The 18,217-nt window shown below is 43.5% G+C and overlaps 1 protein-coding gene across 2 annotated transcripts in view; it reads left to right on the forward strand.

Annotated features, from left to right (window-relative positions):
* Positions 1-18,217, forward strand: part of CDH13 (cadherin 13) — a 1,010,942-nt gene that overhangs the window by 656,365 nt on the left and 336,360 nt on the right. For both annotated transcript variants that reach the window (XM_086350076.1, XM_086350077.1), the window contains exon 6: positions 1,117-1,261. In XM_086350076.1, coding sequence (XP_086206202.1) covers positions 1,117-1,261 — 145 coding nt within the window. The remainder of the gene's footprint in view (positions 1-1,116; positions 1,262-18,217) is intronic.

The raw sequence follows: 18,217 nt of genomic DNA on the forward strand, positions 1-18,217 counted from the left end.
CCGACTTCACAAGGCCGACTCCAGACTCCACCGAGCTGTTGTCTAACTGGCTCTGTTCCCTCTTTACAAATGGTTCACAGGGACACAGTGAACCTCAAGTGAATTAACGTGATAGGGCGCCTCAGTAAGCCCTGGGTAATGCTGGTTACCATTATTCCTAATAATGATTATTTTATGAACCCATTTTACAGATGATAAAACGAAGAGGTTAACTGTATGGGTCGAGGTCACATAACTAGTGAGAGAGTGTGCTGGGATTCCAACTGCAGAGACCATATCCCAAGGATTATGACTGCAGACACCTTTTTCTGATACAACTACTCAACCAGTTCCCAAGAGGGGAACAATACCGATAGCTAAGAAGTGTGACTGTTGCCCCTGAGTTAAATCAAGGCAGACTCAGGCCTAGAAATGAGAGCATTGGGACCCCATGTTTCCGTGTTTCACCGGAAAAGCCAAGATGTAATTCCTTGTTTCCAAGCAACAGGGCAAGCTGATTTTTCGATGCTGTTTCCTTCATCCTTGGGATCTGAAGGCAGGAATCTGTGAAATGCCCTCTAGACTGTAAAGGTCTCATGGGCAGGAGCCCTGAGGTCCTGCTTAGGACCCCCACACGCTCCTTCCTTGCCTCAGGAAGGTTCTTTACAAATTTTTACTGACCTGAATTTCCCCTAAATACCACCATAAACACTTACAGTTATTTCTTAATACACTCTGTTCATAACTGCTTAGTCAATTATTTTTATTAGCATAACATTCCTTTTAAGCATAATGATATTGGAAAAACAGAAACAATGTAAGCGCATTTCCTCAGCTGTGGTTGATTGCTGGTGTTTTCCTCCTTTTTTTGTGTGTGTGTGTGTGGACTTCCTTTGCAGATTTGATGAATTAATTGTAAATTTCCCAAGGGGAACTAGCATGAACTGATCTTTGTCTTTTATTCTGTAATGTTTAGTTTCTATTCTAGTCCTGGTGACTATCCATTGAGACCAAAGTTTGAATATTGCCAAGGGCTCATAAAATTGCTGACATAACCTACTTTCTCCAGAGAACCCAACTTCAATTTTCCTAATGAATGAATGCCTTCTTTCTCCCCCAATCTCTTTGCTCCAATAGCTATTTGTGGAGACCATAGATGTCAACGGCAGGACTCTCGAGGGGCCGGTCCCTCTGGAAGTCATCGTGATTGATCAAAATGACAACAGACCCATCTTCCGGGAAGGCCCCTACATCGGCCACGTCATGGAGGGGTCACCTACAGGTATGTTAAGTCAGCTCACAGTTTGCATAAAGGTTTGGGAGGTGGCCTACTGTGATCTCTGGGGATTCTGGAGACTGCTTCATCGCCACCGTTCTGACTTAATGTTGGTGTGCGTCAACACTGATGTATTGTTTCCCTGGACAGAAGCACGCTCTAGAAAACTACAGCTCAGAACATGACTGGGGTGCTGCAAGCTGTGAAAATGTCTTCCCTTGTGTGCAAAGGTGACCTTTAAGGGTGACCAACATCTCAGTCTCCGACGTATGGTTGATATTGGACACCATTGTGAGGGCCCCTTGTGAGGGCCCAAGGCTGAGCTTGGTGTACAGCAGGACTTTGAGGGAAATTAAGGACCTTACTGCAGCTCCTCAATGAATATTTCTCTTCATGATTGCCTTTTAATAAGAACCATTTGGGGGAAATGTGTAGGACGTTTCCGCCCCCCTTTTCTTAGAAGACGTGGATGGAGAAAACTTTTGTCCTTGTTCAAAGGGTCAAAGGCAAGACATTTTATTTCCCTCTCTGGAAATACATGTTTCTACTCTATGGAAATCAAGGTTACTGCGGAACTCCTGTCATCTTTTCCCCAGTTTTAACCTTTCTGTCAGTAAAAGTTTTAGAATTGAGAGCTCCCTTTTTGGCCCGTAGATACTAATTAAAGCATTCTGTGGCCAGCAGCAGCAGTAGTCACTCCTGAGCATAATGCTTTAGAAAGTGAAGAGCAGTAGAAAAATCCCTATTTTAAGGGTAGACTTTAATTTTAAGCTTTCACATACATTGAGTGAAAACAAGCCAGTGAAGAACGCCAGCACTACTGTGTCTGGATTATGCCCAAACACTTGAAACAAAGGAGTCACTCCTCAGGCCAGTAGGACAGGGATGCTCAGGGGCTGCTCGGCTGGTTCTTTTTTCCTTTGCTGAATGGAAGGAATGTATCAATAACATGTAGATACCCGAGGCTCAGTGAGTATTCCCATGGCAACCACCTAGCCTACCAGGTGACTAATTGTATGCAAGGTGCCTAAAACCTCCCTTCAGCTTCCGGGAGCTAGCCTCCTGCACTTGGTCAGATAGAACCCCAGGGGCAGGAGCAGCCCTCTCCCTTCTGGGATTTGAAGGCATTCTGTAAAATGGGCCTGGAGAGTCAGAGAGCAGGCTGGTGAAGATGGGTCAGATCACCTCAGGGCAGACCTTCCCCTCAGCATCGCTCAATAGGCTGCTTTTGATGGAGAGATGACCTCCAACAAGACGTATCCTGGAATTTGGGTTGGAAGTTTACAGAAATCTTAAACAAGCTGATTTGCAGAATGAGTTAGAAGAACTGATGGGGAAAGCTATTCAAGTAACTGGAGTTTGAGCAGAGCAGAAAAATGATTCCCAGTTTCCATGTGTGGTACCCGGGCCCTGTTTGTGAGTGATTGGAATTCGAGATGGGCCCGAGAAGTGTTCTAAATGTAAATGACAGCGGTTACATCCGAGGCGGCTGTGAGGCGGCTGTGAGCATGTACATGTCTTTGTATATTATATGTGTATATGATTAGACGATGTCCAATTTTTCTCCCACTGCGCCCTTCTTTAAAGTTTCAGAAAGAATTTCAAATTTTATTGCTTTATATACATGTCGTTATTTTCAGAGAAAAATGGAATCCTTTATGCCCATTGAATTTCTTAAAGCACAAAGCAATTCGGTTAGCGTGAACGTATTCCCAGCAAAACATAAACCACCTTAAACTTCTATTTGTGATTGGCATTATCCTATAAAAATACATAAAGACTTGGATATCTGTATGGAATAGTTTCTTCCAGTTATGCAGAATTTGGCCTGATTCATGGTTTTCTTTTTCTGCACCCTCTGGGTTTGATTATAAAACAGGAATTGAAATATGGAGTCAGTCAAATTTGAGGTCAAAAATGCGACAATGTTGTGTAAAAGTTTCAGCGGAAAAAAACCCTTAGATTACTTTGCATCCTGTGGGAGAGCTCAAGCAGATGGTACCTGATGTCTGTGAGGACAGTGGAAACCTGGGACAGAGGTGGGGCCTGTTTTCCGGTCCCCTCCCAGCCTAAGCTGGGAGTCCTGACAATCTCTGACAGGCTGGAGAAATGATCACCTCTTCTGTTTCCACAATGTCCTGCTCATTTGTGGCTCATGGAATCCTGTGCTCTGTAGACACTGTATTGCATTCATTTCACAGAGAGGAATCCCAAACCTCAGGAATTCATTGACCTTGCCCAGTTCACATAAATGACAGGTGGGTACACTGTTCAGGACTCAACCCACAGCATCGACCTCCAAATCATGTGCTCTTCCAACTGACCCACAAACTTCCCTGTGCAAATAGTCACTGAATGATCATCACATTCAGGGGGGCACTGCTGTGTGCCAAGAGCTTTCTCTAACTGTATCATTTCCTCCACTCTGCCCTGAGGTGTGGGTACCACTCTTCCCATCATACAGATGAGAAGGCTGAATCTCAGAGAGATCTGGGAACTTGAACCAGCTAAGGCTGGTGGATGAGCTAGAATCAGTGTCTGCGTCTGGCCTCAAGCCACAGGCTCTTTCCTGGACACCATACTGTACGTGGCCACCTTCTCACACATGGACTCTTTGCAGGCCCAGCTAAAGGGAAGTATTTGTGTAGGTCTTTCAGATGAACTGAGTTAACTCCTGACAGAAAATAACCAGCTCTTCTGACCAAAGAGCCAGGCACCCTGAGTCACTTTTCATTTAATGTGAGCTGTTGCTCAGTTCCTAGGGTTAAACGATGTTAGGCATGGGGGCCCTTATATCACTCGCATCACTTTCTTCTGCAGCTTCATGGGATGGGACCTGCACAGCCTCATAGAGCCCCAGGCTCCAAAGGGCTCCACACTTGGTTTAATGATCTGTTGTCGCCATCTTAAAATTCTTAATAATTGTTCAACAAGAGATCCTGCATCTTCATTTTGCACTGAAAGTGAAAGTGAAAACGAAAGTCACTCAGTCATGTCCGACTCTTGGTGACCCCATGGACTTTTCCAGGCCATGGAATTTTCCAGGCCAGAATACTGGAGTGGGTAGCCTATCCCTTCTCCAGCAGATCTTCCCGACCCAGGAATTGAACCCAGGTCTCCCATATTGAAGGTGGATTCTTTACCAACTGAGCTATCAGGGAAGGCCCATTTTATGTAGCTGGTCCTACATATAGCACTGTGGCCTGGAGCTGGGACTGATGCTCTGCTCAACTCCTTAACAAGATGAGATTGTGAATAGGTTAGTGAACTTTCTAGAAGCCTCAGTCACCTTGTCTGTATTAACAGATAGGGTAGGTATAGAATAGTACCTACCCTAGAAAGCTCTATGCACAGATTAACGTAGGCAGTGTGCTTCACTCAGTGCTTGGAAATGTTTAAGAAATGCCAGAGTATTGTTAATGCTGCAATTATTCTTACTATTCTGGCGGTCTACCCTCTAGGGAAGGTAAGGCAAAAAGACATACAGTTTGTGTGAAGGAACATCCATCTCCCAACCAACCAAGCATCATTTTCATGTTGCGATGTACCCAGATGCCATCAGCATCAATCGATCACCAAAGAAGGTCACCCATATTTATCTCTACGTGCAGACAGGAGGCCATTTCTAGCTGCTCAGCATAAACTCCAGGGTATTGTTTTAGGGAATCATTACTAGATGAAGGAAGATCAACAGAAAATAACAGTCTTTGAACTTTGTAGATTACATACAATCCCTTTTGTGGAGCTTCAAGGCATTGATTTATGGAACCCAAACTCAGACCCTGGCTGTTCCTTGGAGCCAATGAGAACTCTGTGTGAGTCTGATGTTCTGTGAGTACCCAATGCCAGGACCTCACAGGTGTGAGGGGGGTGGGTAGGTAGAGGCTGCGACCCTGGAAGTTCCTGGAGGACACACACCAGGGCCCCACAGTGCCTCCTGCACCAGCTCCCCCGTGTCTTGTCACCACTGGGCCTCTGGCACCACTGAGAAGGGCTATCTGTGAGGACTGGTGTTCAGGGCTTCCTCCAGAAACAGACCCTGAGGTGAGGACTGAGGGCAGGTGGTTTACCGGACAGGTACAGGATTGCGAGTGGGGAGCGCTGCAGGAAGGAGAAGCCGGCCAACTTGAGGTACCACAGTAGGTCAGGTACCAGGGTAGGCCCTTCTGAGCTCAATCCCCTGGGGAGGGAGGACTCTGGGAAATGACATAAAGCACAGACATTGGAGTTACTCCAGCTCTGGATCCAGGGAGCTATGCTCTCCATTCTCCATGCTATCCCCAGGGGGACTTTGGTTCCCAGACACTTCTGCTCAGCTGGGACTACACACTGGGTTGCAGCAGCCCAGAGGCAGCCCTCCAACAAGATCCAGAAGCTAGCTGTTGGCCTCAGCTGAGTTCTTCCTCCATGCTGTTGGCTACCCTGATGTTAGCAGGGGCAGCTGGGAGAAGGGCACCCACCACATAGACGGGAGAGGCAGTTTTGAGAGCCATCAGGGGAGGGAGGTAATGGGGAAAATATCTTACTCACCACACTGTGTGACTGAGAAAGATGAATGCAACACTGACCTTTCTTCAGAGAGAGGACAGGACCACAGGACCTAGAGGTGCATGTTCTGAGTCTTGAGAGATGCCCATTGCTTACCTACATGCTAACCCTTCTTGAGGCTGTTGAACGGAGGCAGAGATTAGTGGCTAAATCCTCATCTTCTAACGTCTGAGAGCCCAAGGACTGTGCCCTCTCTTGCTCCCTTTATTTTTTTTTTCACCCAGTATTTTTATTGAGCATCTACTCTGTCCCTAAATTCTAAATTCTGAGAATCCAGCCATGGACTTGCAAGATGCTGCACATTTCCTCCTGACAGCCAGGTGGGGAGACAGCAACAAATAAATCAGAATTGCAGTTGGTAGGAGAGGCAGTGCAGTCATAGGGACCACTCATCCCAGGAGGGCGGGAAGCCGGCCTCCCTTGAAGACGTGATATGAGGAGACTGGGGGCAGGAGGGGAGTTATCTTTTATCTCTGGCATCCACCTGAGTTTCTGTTCTTCTAGTCTCAGTAAGTTCTATCATGGCAGACAGAGGGAACCAGCCAATCAAATGACCTTTGGGACCTAAAAATGATTGTCTCCGGAGCTCAACTTTGCTCTGCAGTTGGTATTTTCTAAAACAGCTTGGACTAAATACAGATGGGTTTCATATTTGAGAGTTGGTATTTGAGACCTCACTCAGCATGCACCCTCAGCTTGGTGGTGGTAAAGTCCCTTTTCTGGTCACCTGTTTATTTGTTGCCATATTGCCTGTGCCTTTTGGTTCACCAGCTGTCCTGTTTTCCTCTGCTGATGTTTAGACTCTCATATCAAAGGTTTTTCCATTCTCAACAATCCCAGCCAGTCCCACGGGCTTCATATTGGGCACAGAGCTATTTTTTTCTTAAGTAAATTTCTTTTAAAAATAAAACAATCCCACTTTCCCCATAGCTTTACTAAAGTGAAAAAGCGCAGGTGCCCTCCAGTCTCACCATTCGGAGCAAACCACAGTTGCCATCCAGGAGCATGGTTCTAGGGCTCTCCCTGGGCACACAGGGATGCACACACAGCACAGTCCCATGGAAACAGAGCTCTACGTGCTCTTCTGTGCCTCACGTTCTTCAGTCTGCACGGTCCTGTGGACATTTTTGTAAGTCAATAAATATCAAGTTATATCATTATTTTAAACAGCTAATGCTTAGATCTACCATCATCTAGTTAGCCAATCCCATATTGACTTAAATTGTTTTAACTTTTCCCGATTTGCAATCAATTCTGCAAGGGAGGACACATCTCTTCCTACTTGTGTGACAGTTTCTTCTGGGTAAATTCATACCAGTGGAATTGATAGGATAAATGATACGCTTATTACATTTTGATGTATATTGGGGTGACACTTTTAATCAGAGTACTATATTGGTATCTCAGCTAAACTCACGTAAGAAGATTTAACAGTCTTTCTTTTCACGGATGAGCATACTGCTGGACATTTATTTGTGTTTCTGGATTATACCCAATATCTCTAAGTCTTGTGCTCATTTCACTAGCTGTATCTGTAAGCTGTGAACTGTCTTGGGCTAAACTTCTCCCCAGATTGTGTGGTTGAGGAAGAGGACTGAAATTGTTGATTCTGACCCCTCTCCTGGAGTCATCATCAGAATCTTAGCTTAGATAAGTTGCCCAGCAACCCATTAACAGGCTATAGTGCCATTCAGATTGAATTATGATATAAATCACTCCAGTGAAGTTGACCATAAAACAAAATTTATGAAAGAGTTGCATAAGCTAATCAGAGACATGTTCCCAAAGGGAAAATTCCAGAATAAGATGTATCAAAACTGTTATCTGGACCTTGCTACTACTCAAGAAGCTGAATGTCTTCTGACTTGCTCCTATCCACATCTGGGGTCCCCATGTGGTGTCTACAGGGGCTGTAAACCAAGCCAGTCAACAGCCTTGTCGTAGGCACTTTTTTCCCTCCTTTATACCCCAGCCCCTCTCTGATGGAGACACCGTTGCTGCTCGTCCACTGGTGCCTTGGAGATACCGTGGGGCGTGGTGAGACAGAGGAGGATGCCTGGAGCCCTGTGTTCTGTTAAGAGGACACCCAACCACTGAAGCTCTGTGTTGCATCTTTAATGCAGGGATCTTTGAAAACAGTTCTCCCATTTTTATCCGTAGCCCTCGCTTCACCTGAGTTCATATATGAGTCCTTGGGGCCAGAGACCAGTTCAAGAAATAGACACCACCTTGTTTTTAAATCACTCTTCTCTCTAACCATGAAGCCTTGGTTCCTTGCATGGCTGTCTCCCCTCTGCCCATCACCCACACTTATTCTCATTCATGCCAGATCTTCTAGGCACTGAGGGTAACCCACGAAACTGGACGGATTGGCTCCTGTGCTCACGGAAGTTACTCATAAAAACAAACCTTTGATAGCCCCTGCCCCACTTGTTTGCTTGGTATATTTTAGACTCAGTCTGGGAGTCATCCATTCTCATTTGGGAGAGAGAAGGATCTGTGACATCAACTATCAAAAATCAAATAAAAGTTAACTAAATAAGCCAACCAAAACAGCATAATAGGTTAAAGTTAAGGGAAGGTAAAGAGGCATTGGTAGCTTCAGAATCTTAGTGATCATTCCACATTTTGAAAGAATAACTCTAGTGTGGGTCTCCAGTTAAAATGAAAATCAGATGAGCAGCTACAAAATAAAAAAGAAAGCTTCTTTGAGTTGTTATGGCATCGAGCATGGTGGACTCCGGCACCACTGAAATCCATCCCTGATGCCCGAGGATCCACTCTGAGTAGTCCAGGAATTCTTAGTGTTACATTAATATAACATCGTGGCAGACCCACCCTGGCACTAAACAGTTAGAATTTCAGGGAAAGTCTTATTTCAAATCAATTCCTGATGACACTTCATTCAGCAAAATCATTCAAAGAATGTTTATTGGTCAGCATCTATGAACCAGATAGTGTTCTAAGTTTTGGAGATGCCGTACCGGCCATGACCGGTTAGCTCTCTACTCTGAAGACATTTGCTTTTCATTCGGAGGAGAAAGATAATTAATGATGAGTGGAATAAACAAGATAATTTAAGTCCTTTAAATAAAATAGAACCAGGTGATGTGACAGAATGACAACAAGGTCAAGGAAGGCCTCTCTAAAGATGTGACATCTAAGCTGAGACCAGGGTGAATGCAGGAGCCACAGTGTCTAGAGACCAAACAAGGACCTTCCAGGTGGAGGGATCAGAAAGCGCAAAGGTCTGAGGCAGGAAAGAAGATGGTGGGACAGAGAGGAGACCGTGATGGTGGGAGAATGTGAGCACAAAGAAGGGCCCCGGTGAGGTCCGGGGGAAAGGCCAGCAGGAGCCAGCAAACTGTGGGCCATGGGCCAAATCTGTTCCACTGACTGTTTCTTTTTAAGTTAAAAAAGTTTTATTAAAATACAACCATGTTCATTTATCCAAGCATTGACAAAGGCTGTTTTCGCATGATGTTCTTAGAACTGGGTAGGTAGATGGAACAGAGACTGAATGTCCCACAAAGCCAAAAATATATACCACCTAAATATATTTTTTAAATTTGTAAAAAAATTTTTTAAGTTTAAATATATACTTATATATCTCTTGAGGGTGAAAGAGGAGGGTGAAAACGTTGGCTTAAAACTCAACATTCAAAAAACTAAGATTTTGGCATGTGGTTCCATCACTTCAGGGCAAATAGAAGGGGAACAGTGAAAGCAGTGACGATTTTATTTTCTTGGGCTTCAAAATCACTGTGGACGGTGACTGGAGCCATGAAATTAAAAGATGCTTGCTCCTTGGAGGAAAAGCTAAGACAAACCTAGACAGCCTGTTGAAAAGCAGAGACATCACTTTGCCCACAAAGGTCCATATAGCCAAAGCTATAGTTTTTCTAGTAGTCATGTACAGATGTGAAAGTTGGACCACAAAGAAGGCTGACCACAGAAGAACTGATGCTTTCAATCTGTGGTGCTGGAGAAGACTCTTGAGAGTCCCTTGGACTCTAAGGAGATCAAACCAGTCAATCCAAAAGGAAAACAACCCTGAATATTCACTGGAAGGATTGATGCTGAAGCTGAATCTCCAATACTTTGGTCACCTGATGAAAAGAGATGAGTCACTGGAAAAAACCTTGATGGTGGGAAAGATTTAGGGCAGGAGGAGAAGCGGCAACAGAGGATGAGATGGTTAGATAGCATCACCAATTCAATGGACATGAGTTTGAGCAAACTCCAGGAGGTGGTGAAAGACAGGGAAGCCTGGTATGTTACAGTCCATGGAGTTGAAGAGTCAGACACGACTTAGCAACTGAACAACAGCACCACCTACCTAAATATGTATATATAAACTACCTAAATATATATTTAAAATGTTAAATAGTTTAAATATTTAAACTGTATTAAATATATACATTCTTTAATGTAAATTGACCATTTATAGAAAAAGTTTTCAGATCCCTGGGTTAGAGCTCTGTAAGATTTCATTTTGAATTTAATAGGAAGCCTTTGTGTGGTTTTAAGCAGGAAAGTGGTAAAATCTGATTGTCCTGTTAAGAGATGACTTGTGCTACTCAGTGGAGAACAGAAGTATGGACATGTTGGCATTCCGGGCACTAGAGGACCGTGGCCTGGGCCAGGGTGGGAACAGTGGAGGTGACAAGAGGAGGTCACGTAAGAGTTCTGTGATGAGCTCAGGATGAATGGGAGAAGACTAAATATTGACTCGTTTTATGGTACCTGGTTATTGTAACCAATACCATCTATTTGGAATTATGGTAATGCCATAAACTACAGATTCTTTACCAACTGAGCTATCAGGGAAGAATAGGTTTGTAAATTTTCCTCAAGTATGAACTGGATTTTACCTTTGGTTTTCTATGGCTTAAGCTTAAACCCAGGGGATCACATTGTCTTTTCATCTTCAACTGTCAACATTCAGCAGAGTTCCAGGCACATGGTAGCCCCTCAATAAATTCCGTTCACTGAACAAATGGCCCCAAATGGCAGAAAGCGTGAATCACAATAAACTTCCCTTTTATTGGATTTTTAAATAAACATTACCTTTATTAATAATTTATTCCTCTTTGAACAAGTATCTCAAGAGTGTGTTCACTGCCAGATCCTCTGGTGTTCAGTAAGGATGGGGTCAGGGAGGGAAGGATGCATGAAGTAGACACGGACCCTGAGTCAGAGGAGTGAGTGTGCAGAGGAGGAAGGAGGGCAGAGTGCACACCCTGAGCCCCCCATCAGTGCTGCACAGGCAAGGCCGGGGCCAGGGAGCATCTCCCCAGGACCAGGGCAGGGGAGCAGCGCGGGCCCTTCAGACAGAAACCGTGATGACCACCTGCACAACGTCTCCAGGACCGGATGCTGGTTTAGGTTCTATGCTATCTCTTAATGGAATCTTTGCAATTCTTTTAGAGTCAAGGAAACAAGCTCATGGAGGTAGTTTACTTCCCCAAAGTCACACAGTTGGTGAGTGATAAACCTGGGATTCAATTCAGCCTAACCCCCATGCCCTTTCATTTCCTCCCATCTGCCCATAACATCCACAGCCCTTTTACCACTTCACCCATGAAAATGCTACGATCTATTGAAATCTGCTACCCTGAGTTTAGGGAGCATTGCCTTGTGTGCATATGTGTGAGTGTGTACGTATGTGTGTGCACGCGTATACGCATGTGTGTAGGCATGCATATGTGTGTGTGTGTGTAGTAGGTGAGAGAGAGAGACGGAAGGTGGGAGGGAGAAAGTGAACACTCCCAGCCTTCTTACTCTTGGTTACAGCCTGGCTTGTCAGGCAGCCCTACAGCCCGCAGTTAAGGCGATGGCTTCTCAAACGGAGCCAGGTCCTCCCCCTAGTGGTAGTCTGGGGAACGCTCAAGAACGCTTCTCCAAGATTCATAAGGCATGCTGGCCATCAATCCAGACAGTCCACAAACGTCAGTTAGAAAAGATTTATAATCAGCAGAGAGCTTGATAAACCAGCTTTTACTGCAGCACCGTTGCAGTAAGAGTCCCATCCCCTCTGAGGGCAGAGTCTAGGGCGGCCGCTTCCATCCATCTATACAAATACCTTTGAATCACTCCACCTTAATATATGAACAGTATTCTAAAAGAAGTCCTCAGTAATTTATGTACAGAACCACCTCCCTCCTTAAGTAAATGGAAGAGATTCAGTATTCTAAGTTCAATGGGAAGAGGGCATATAAAATCCCTTTCAAGTATATGTTCTTATAAAATATAGGTCATGAATTGAGTTTTCCAGTATCAAAGAAAAAATTTTAATAGACTTTCAGCTTTCTTGCTTTAATTATGGCTGCATTTTTAAAAACCAATCATAGTACCCAAAGCTATTTTATTATTCAGAAGCCTGGCTCTTTTAAAAAATTTCTTAAAAGTTTGGTTTGGGGAATTTTAATGTTTTCTTCTTGCTCTGTTTTTCTTTTCTTTTTTTTTTTAAACTTTCAGTTAATATGCCAATTTTTAATCTGCTGTGTTCCTGGTTAATAATGGGCTGCTAATAGGGATACCCACTTTGTGGAGGAAGGCGGGCAAGGGCTTGTGTTTCTGCAACTGATCTTTTGGTCACTTTTCAGAACAATGGGAGACCTCACAGTCTGAGCTGTTGCCATCCGTTCCTCTGTTTCTCTTTTCCATTCTGCATCTTCACCTTCCGTCTTGTTTGGAGATTCCATGCTCATTGGCTCATACCAAAGTCTTAAGCCAGGGCTAGAAGTGACAACTTGAATAGCAACCTAGACATGCAAAATTAAGTTAATCAGGTTCTTTCTGCATGTGACACATCATTTAAAAGTGGCTGGGTGGATTTCCACTAGTTTGGAAAAGTATGTTTGAAGTAGTTGAACATGAAATGTTGACCCATGCCCCTGAAACATGACTGAGAGACCCGTGCCGCGTCTGTCCAGGAAGCATATTCTGTGAATGCAGACAGAGCACACAGGGCACAACCCCCACAACCTAAGATTATTTTACTCAAAAATGTCATTAGTGCCAGGGTTAAGAAACCCTGCCCTATCGGTTAGGAAGACCAAATCTAAAGTCTGGAGAGGAGACGCTACCTGTGTGAGCATTGGTCAGACCAATCTGTGGTGAGCTAGAGGGGGTGAGTAAAAGCCAGAACCTCCTCCTGTAGGGGTAGCATGTAGCTCAGGCTAACAGTGAGTGCCTTGTTAGCAGGAGCTTGTGCTGGGCCCTGTGCTCCTGTGCTAAGGGATTCCTCTGTATCACCTCGCAGACTCACCTCAGGCATCCTAGGAGGGTTATGCAGTGATCATCTCCATGTCTCCAGTGAGGACATCGAAACTTAAAGTTAGAAAACAATTTTTGCAGGAGAAAAACAGCATTCTGGTCACTTTTAGTAAGAGACCCCAGCATACTACCGTGACAGTGTGTCCAGATACAAACTCTACTGTCCAGCCTCCCTTGCAGCTAGAAATGGCCTTGTGAGCCAGGGGGCTGAATTTCTGGGATAAGTGAATTTATGGATGAGTTGGGAGCCAAGTCAGCTGGGAAGAGTTTTCTTTTGTCCTCCTTCTACCACCTATTTCTGTTGCTAACTGGAATGAGCATATGATGGCTGGAATTCATACAGCCACTGTGCTTTGTAAGGTGGCTTTGAGAATGGAAACTATGTCCTAGGAAGGTGTACAAAGATAGAGATTAGATTCTATTGCTTGTGGAATGCCATGTTAGCCATGGGCTACACCTCCAGAATTATTTTACATAAGACAATAACAGAATTCTGTCTTATTTAACTCACTGTTACATTGGATTCTCTGTATTTATTGCCAAATCGAATAACAATAATCTAATATGTCAATGTGTGGTATCACTCAAATAATAAGAACTATCACCCAGACAATGTGACTCCAAGCCATGCTTTTTAACTACTATGCTATGCTGCTCAAGACATTCAAACCCACTTACTCCTCTGTATGCATTTCATGTCACCAATTTTGTATGGTAATCAGAAAATAGAGCCTTTACTGGAACAAAAATGGGCTTTGTCTCTTCCATTATCTTAGAGTTCTTTCCAGAAAGCCTCCTGAGGTCTATTTGTCATTAGATATTAGATTAGAAACATACTTAATGCCTTGTGATGGCATCTTTCCTAGTGTGGTGGTTTTGACTCCATCCTACCTCAGTAATTTAGGATCATAGGCCAGTAGCGATCATCTGAAAATGCTCCAATAATGCACATCAGCATCTGGCTGCCGTTTACGTCAGTGTTCTGGCCTCCTATCCACATCCCGAGGACTAATGAGGGACGGGAAAGGCATAGAGACTGTTCAGAGGGCTCCAGAAGGTTTTCAGAGAACTTTTTGTTTTTCCCATTGCTCATGAGTCAACTGGAAATGCATTATGAGGATGTACTTGCCGGCTCACCAAGAAGATCAATATGTTCTGACAAGAGCACAGCGTGAGGGTTGAGACCACTGACTCCTGTGTCCCAAAGACTTGGTTTTCAGTTATGTTTTCTCTACTAATTGCAAGGCCTTGAACATGCTGTCTTACCTTCTGAGCTTTGAGTAACTCCTCTGCAAGATGAGGATAACAGTAATGCCTCCAAAGGGAACCTGGGAGGTTCAATGAGAAAATAGATGTCAGTCTGTGAGCCCCTTGCCTGACGAAATACTGCCTGTGCTATTAGCAGCTACTGATTGGTGTTTTTTCGATGGCAGTATATTCAAGAGGGTCATGGTGCCATCACCTTACACCTTTCAGGGGAGAGGGGAACTCTGCCAACCAGCAAAGCAGAATTCCAAACCTGGCTCCTTCTCCTATCAGCTGTGTGAATTTGAGCCTTTATTTCCTCATTCTGAATTGATGATCATCCACTGTGGCAGCATTTTGTATGTGTTGAATTAGACAAATTGAAATGCTGTGATATGGAAACATTAATGAAATCTCATTTGTGCACAAATTGAGAACAATGGGATATCCCAAATTTGAGGCATTTGCCAAGGATTACATAATTTTCAAAGTGGATGGCAGGGTTTAATATAAACCTCAGTGAAATCAGTTCACATCCCACAGAATTCACTGATTCAGCCATTTAAAGTGTTTGAGTCAATGGTCTTTAGTATATTCACAAAATTGTACAGTTATCACCACAATCGATTTTAAAACATTTCTGTCATACCAGGGAAACCCTGAATTCATTAAAAGTCATTTTCCATTCCCGGCTCCCCTCCACAAACTCACTAGGCCTAGGAAACCACAAATCTTCTTTCTTCCTCAATAGATCTGTCTGTTCCGGACATCTCATTTAAACAGAATCACACTCTACCTGGAGTGTTGTGACTAGCTGGTTTCACTCAGCGAAATGTTTCCAAGGTTCAACTGTGTCATATGTACCCGGTAGTAGTACTTCATTCCTTTTTATTGCCAATGACAGGGCTCATTTTTAAATTAATCTGCACTTGCCACAGTTGATGCTGTTTTAACTTATAAAGATGAATATATACTGTTCTTTTTCAAGATTAGCCCTGAATCATGCACCTTTTCAATTATTTTAGATATTCGAGAATATGTCCCTTATGTAAGGTATACCTGTGATTTACCTATCTTGCAGTTTTGTTATAAGAATTAAATGAGATTATATACGTAAGTTCTTGCCAGGGCCCAATATATAGTGTCCCCTCAAGAAATAGTCCCTCCCTGTTTGGGGTTGTTAGTTTCATAGCACTTTTATTTCTCATCAACTTGTGTATTTCCCTCACCCTAAGGAATTGTTGTCAATAAAGACTCAAGTCAATTAAGTAAAAGAATTACTCATAAGTATTTCCTAAGAAGATTGCTTACCAGTTATCCTAAAAATTATTTTTTAAAAAAATCCATTTTCCACTAAAACATTAAGTATTTAGAAATACATCAATAATTCAAGCTAGATACCCCTTCATAAATTTCTACCAGTATCCATATATTCATGAAGTAATCTGAGACCTTTACTTTTGCCAACCTGAATACATTTCTATTGTGGCATTGTCATCATCAGGCATGTGAGATTTAGTGAAAGATGGATTTTGAAAATAGCCACACTACTGGTCTTGACGTATTTCAGCAAGATGTGTAACTGAAAGACATTCAGGCATCCTCCATCCTTTACCTGCTCCCTTTGCCCTTGGCGACTAGGTGTCACATCACAGACGTCTTTGCTCCTTCACTGAGCCATCATGGCTTGCTTCCCAGGAGAGAGACATCAGGATGGGTACTTTCACATTCATCATTCCTCTTCATCCTTCCAGTGATGCTGAGTGTTATTATCTCCATGTTTCAGGTGAGGAAACATAAGCTCAGAGACGTTGGCACAGATAATCAGAAGAGAAACTATGTAAGTCTGGGTGTGTCTGACCTTAAATCCCACCTTCCTTTAAGGAGACTGCATTTCCTCTGTCTCGGTGTGGGATAATTACTTCTTAGTATGCCTGCTTGTCCTCCACAGTAAGACTTATTTACCCTTATTCAGTGGTCTCTGATGTAAATAGTCAGTGCTGTTCCCCAGCCAAGGCTATGCATCTAAATAAGAAATGCTTATTTTATTGCTCGTGGGGGATGCAACAGGCAAGCAACAAAAACTGCAATGCCGTTTTGGCTGAGAGTTTTTCAGGCTAAGAAGTGGCTCCAGGTTATGACTATCCACATGGATTTTCCTTATAGTCTGAGACAGTTCAGCTGTGCCTGGTCCTAAATCACAAATCAAAGGATAAGGTCGGGCTGCATTACAAAAGGGCAGCCTCTTTCTACCACCTGAAGAAACATTTCTAGAGTTAGAAAAACCATAACCGGGAATCTAACCATTAAATTCATCCAGTAAAATATCAATCAGGAACACTTTTTGCTGCAGGTAACAAAATAGCAATTAAAGTGGCTTAAATGCCTCGGGTTGACTTTTCTCGTATTTCCTGAAGCTGAGAGGTGGGTGGCTGCTCCTTGTGCTTTAGTGATCTGACAGCCAAAGTCTTTGCGAGTCTTTGGCCTTTCTCTTGTGGCTGCAAAACTTGTCATGGTGCTAAACATCTATGTTTAGCTAAACATCCATTAATATATACACAGATACATCTGTGTTCAAGGAAGAAGAAAGAAGGGTAAGGAGACAGTGTCTATGCTTTTCATTAAGAATGCAAAGTTTTTACCACAGCCATCGGTAGTCTTTCATTAACCAATGCCCTGAACAGAACTGAGTCATATGGTTACCCTAGTTACAGAAAGAATGACTTGCAAACCAGTATTTATCTGTATATGAATGTGTATATATATAGATATGTGTGTATGTGCATGCCCATGCATGTGTGACGGGCTAGAGAGAAGGGAATTGGGAATAGATTTGGGGATAGATTTAGGATTAGCCAATGATTGGTCCCCATACAGTAGCCAAAGTTTAAGGGATTATTTAACTTTTAAAAGGTTAAAATGCAAGAGAAAACAGCATCTTCCAAGATTTTGTTATAAGTTTATGAGTTTGAGAATTAACTGGAGGTAAGAATTAGCTGGGATTTTCCAGGCAAGAATACTGGAGTGGGTTGCCATTTCCTTCTCCAGGAGATCTTCCCAACCCAGGGATTGAACCCAGGTCTCCCACATTGTAGGCAGACGCTTTACCATCTGAGCTACCAGAGAAGTCCATAAGAATTGCCTGGAGGGGAAGGCACCACTCAAAGGATTTCTTGGTTAAGTAAATGAAGGAAACAAAGTCAAATCGGTTTCTTCACTGCTCAAGTTCTCAGAGGCTTCAAGATGCCAACCGCCAAGATGAAGCAACACCAACCGCCAAGATGAAGCAACGCCACAGAATCTATCACAAGCAGGATGTTCTACAAGCCTGGCATACAGGAGATGGTGGACACTTTGAAGGGCAGCTCTTGGTACTGAACTGCTGGCTCATCATGAGATACCCGAGTAGTTATGCTCCCCTCCACAGATTGGCGGTTAGAGACCCATGTTGAATGCAAGATGGTCTGAGAGCAAGACAATGAACCCAGTGAGGGTTGCTGAGTGTCAGGCGAACATCTGACCTTGGGACTGTCAGGACCAGCGATGGGGGGAGGGGAGCTTGTGAGTAACCTGAGAGTAGGGACCACACTATTGACACTTCCTGACTCTCAATGCCTCCACACCCACCCCTCTGGATTTAGCCAGCCTCCTTCACAGAGCCAAAGCTCAAAAAATAAGAACATTGCTGAGTGAACTAAAATATTGTATAAGTCTTAGCCAAGAATTTTAGATTTTCATTTGTTTTGTAGGAGGATCATATCACTCTTCTCATGAAGACCAACCTTTTGGCCAGGTCCTTGGTAGGAAATTGACCATCTAGAATCCTGAAGGAAGACATAATACCCAAATGAAAAGTGACAGACACTTTTCATGGGTCTGTCAGACATG

The sequence above is a fragment of the Bos grunniens genome, chromosome 18 (assembly GCF_055505025.1).
Source record: "Bos grunniens cultivar Pamir isolate PY7600 chromosome 18, Bosgru_T2T1.0, whole genome shotgun sequence".
NCBI classification, from domain to species: domain Eukaryota; kingdom Metazoa; phylum Chordata; class Mammalia; order Artiodactyla; family Bovidae; genus Bos; species Bos grunniens.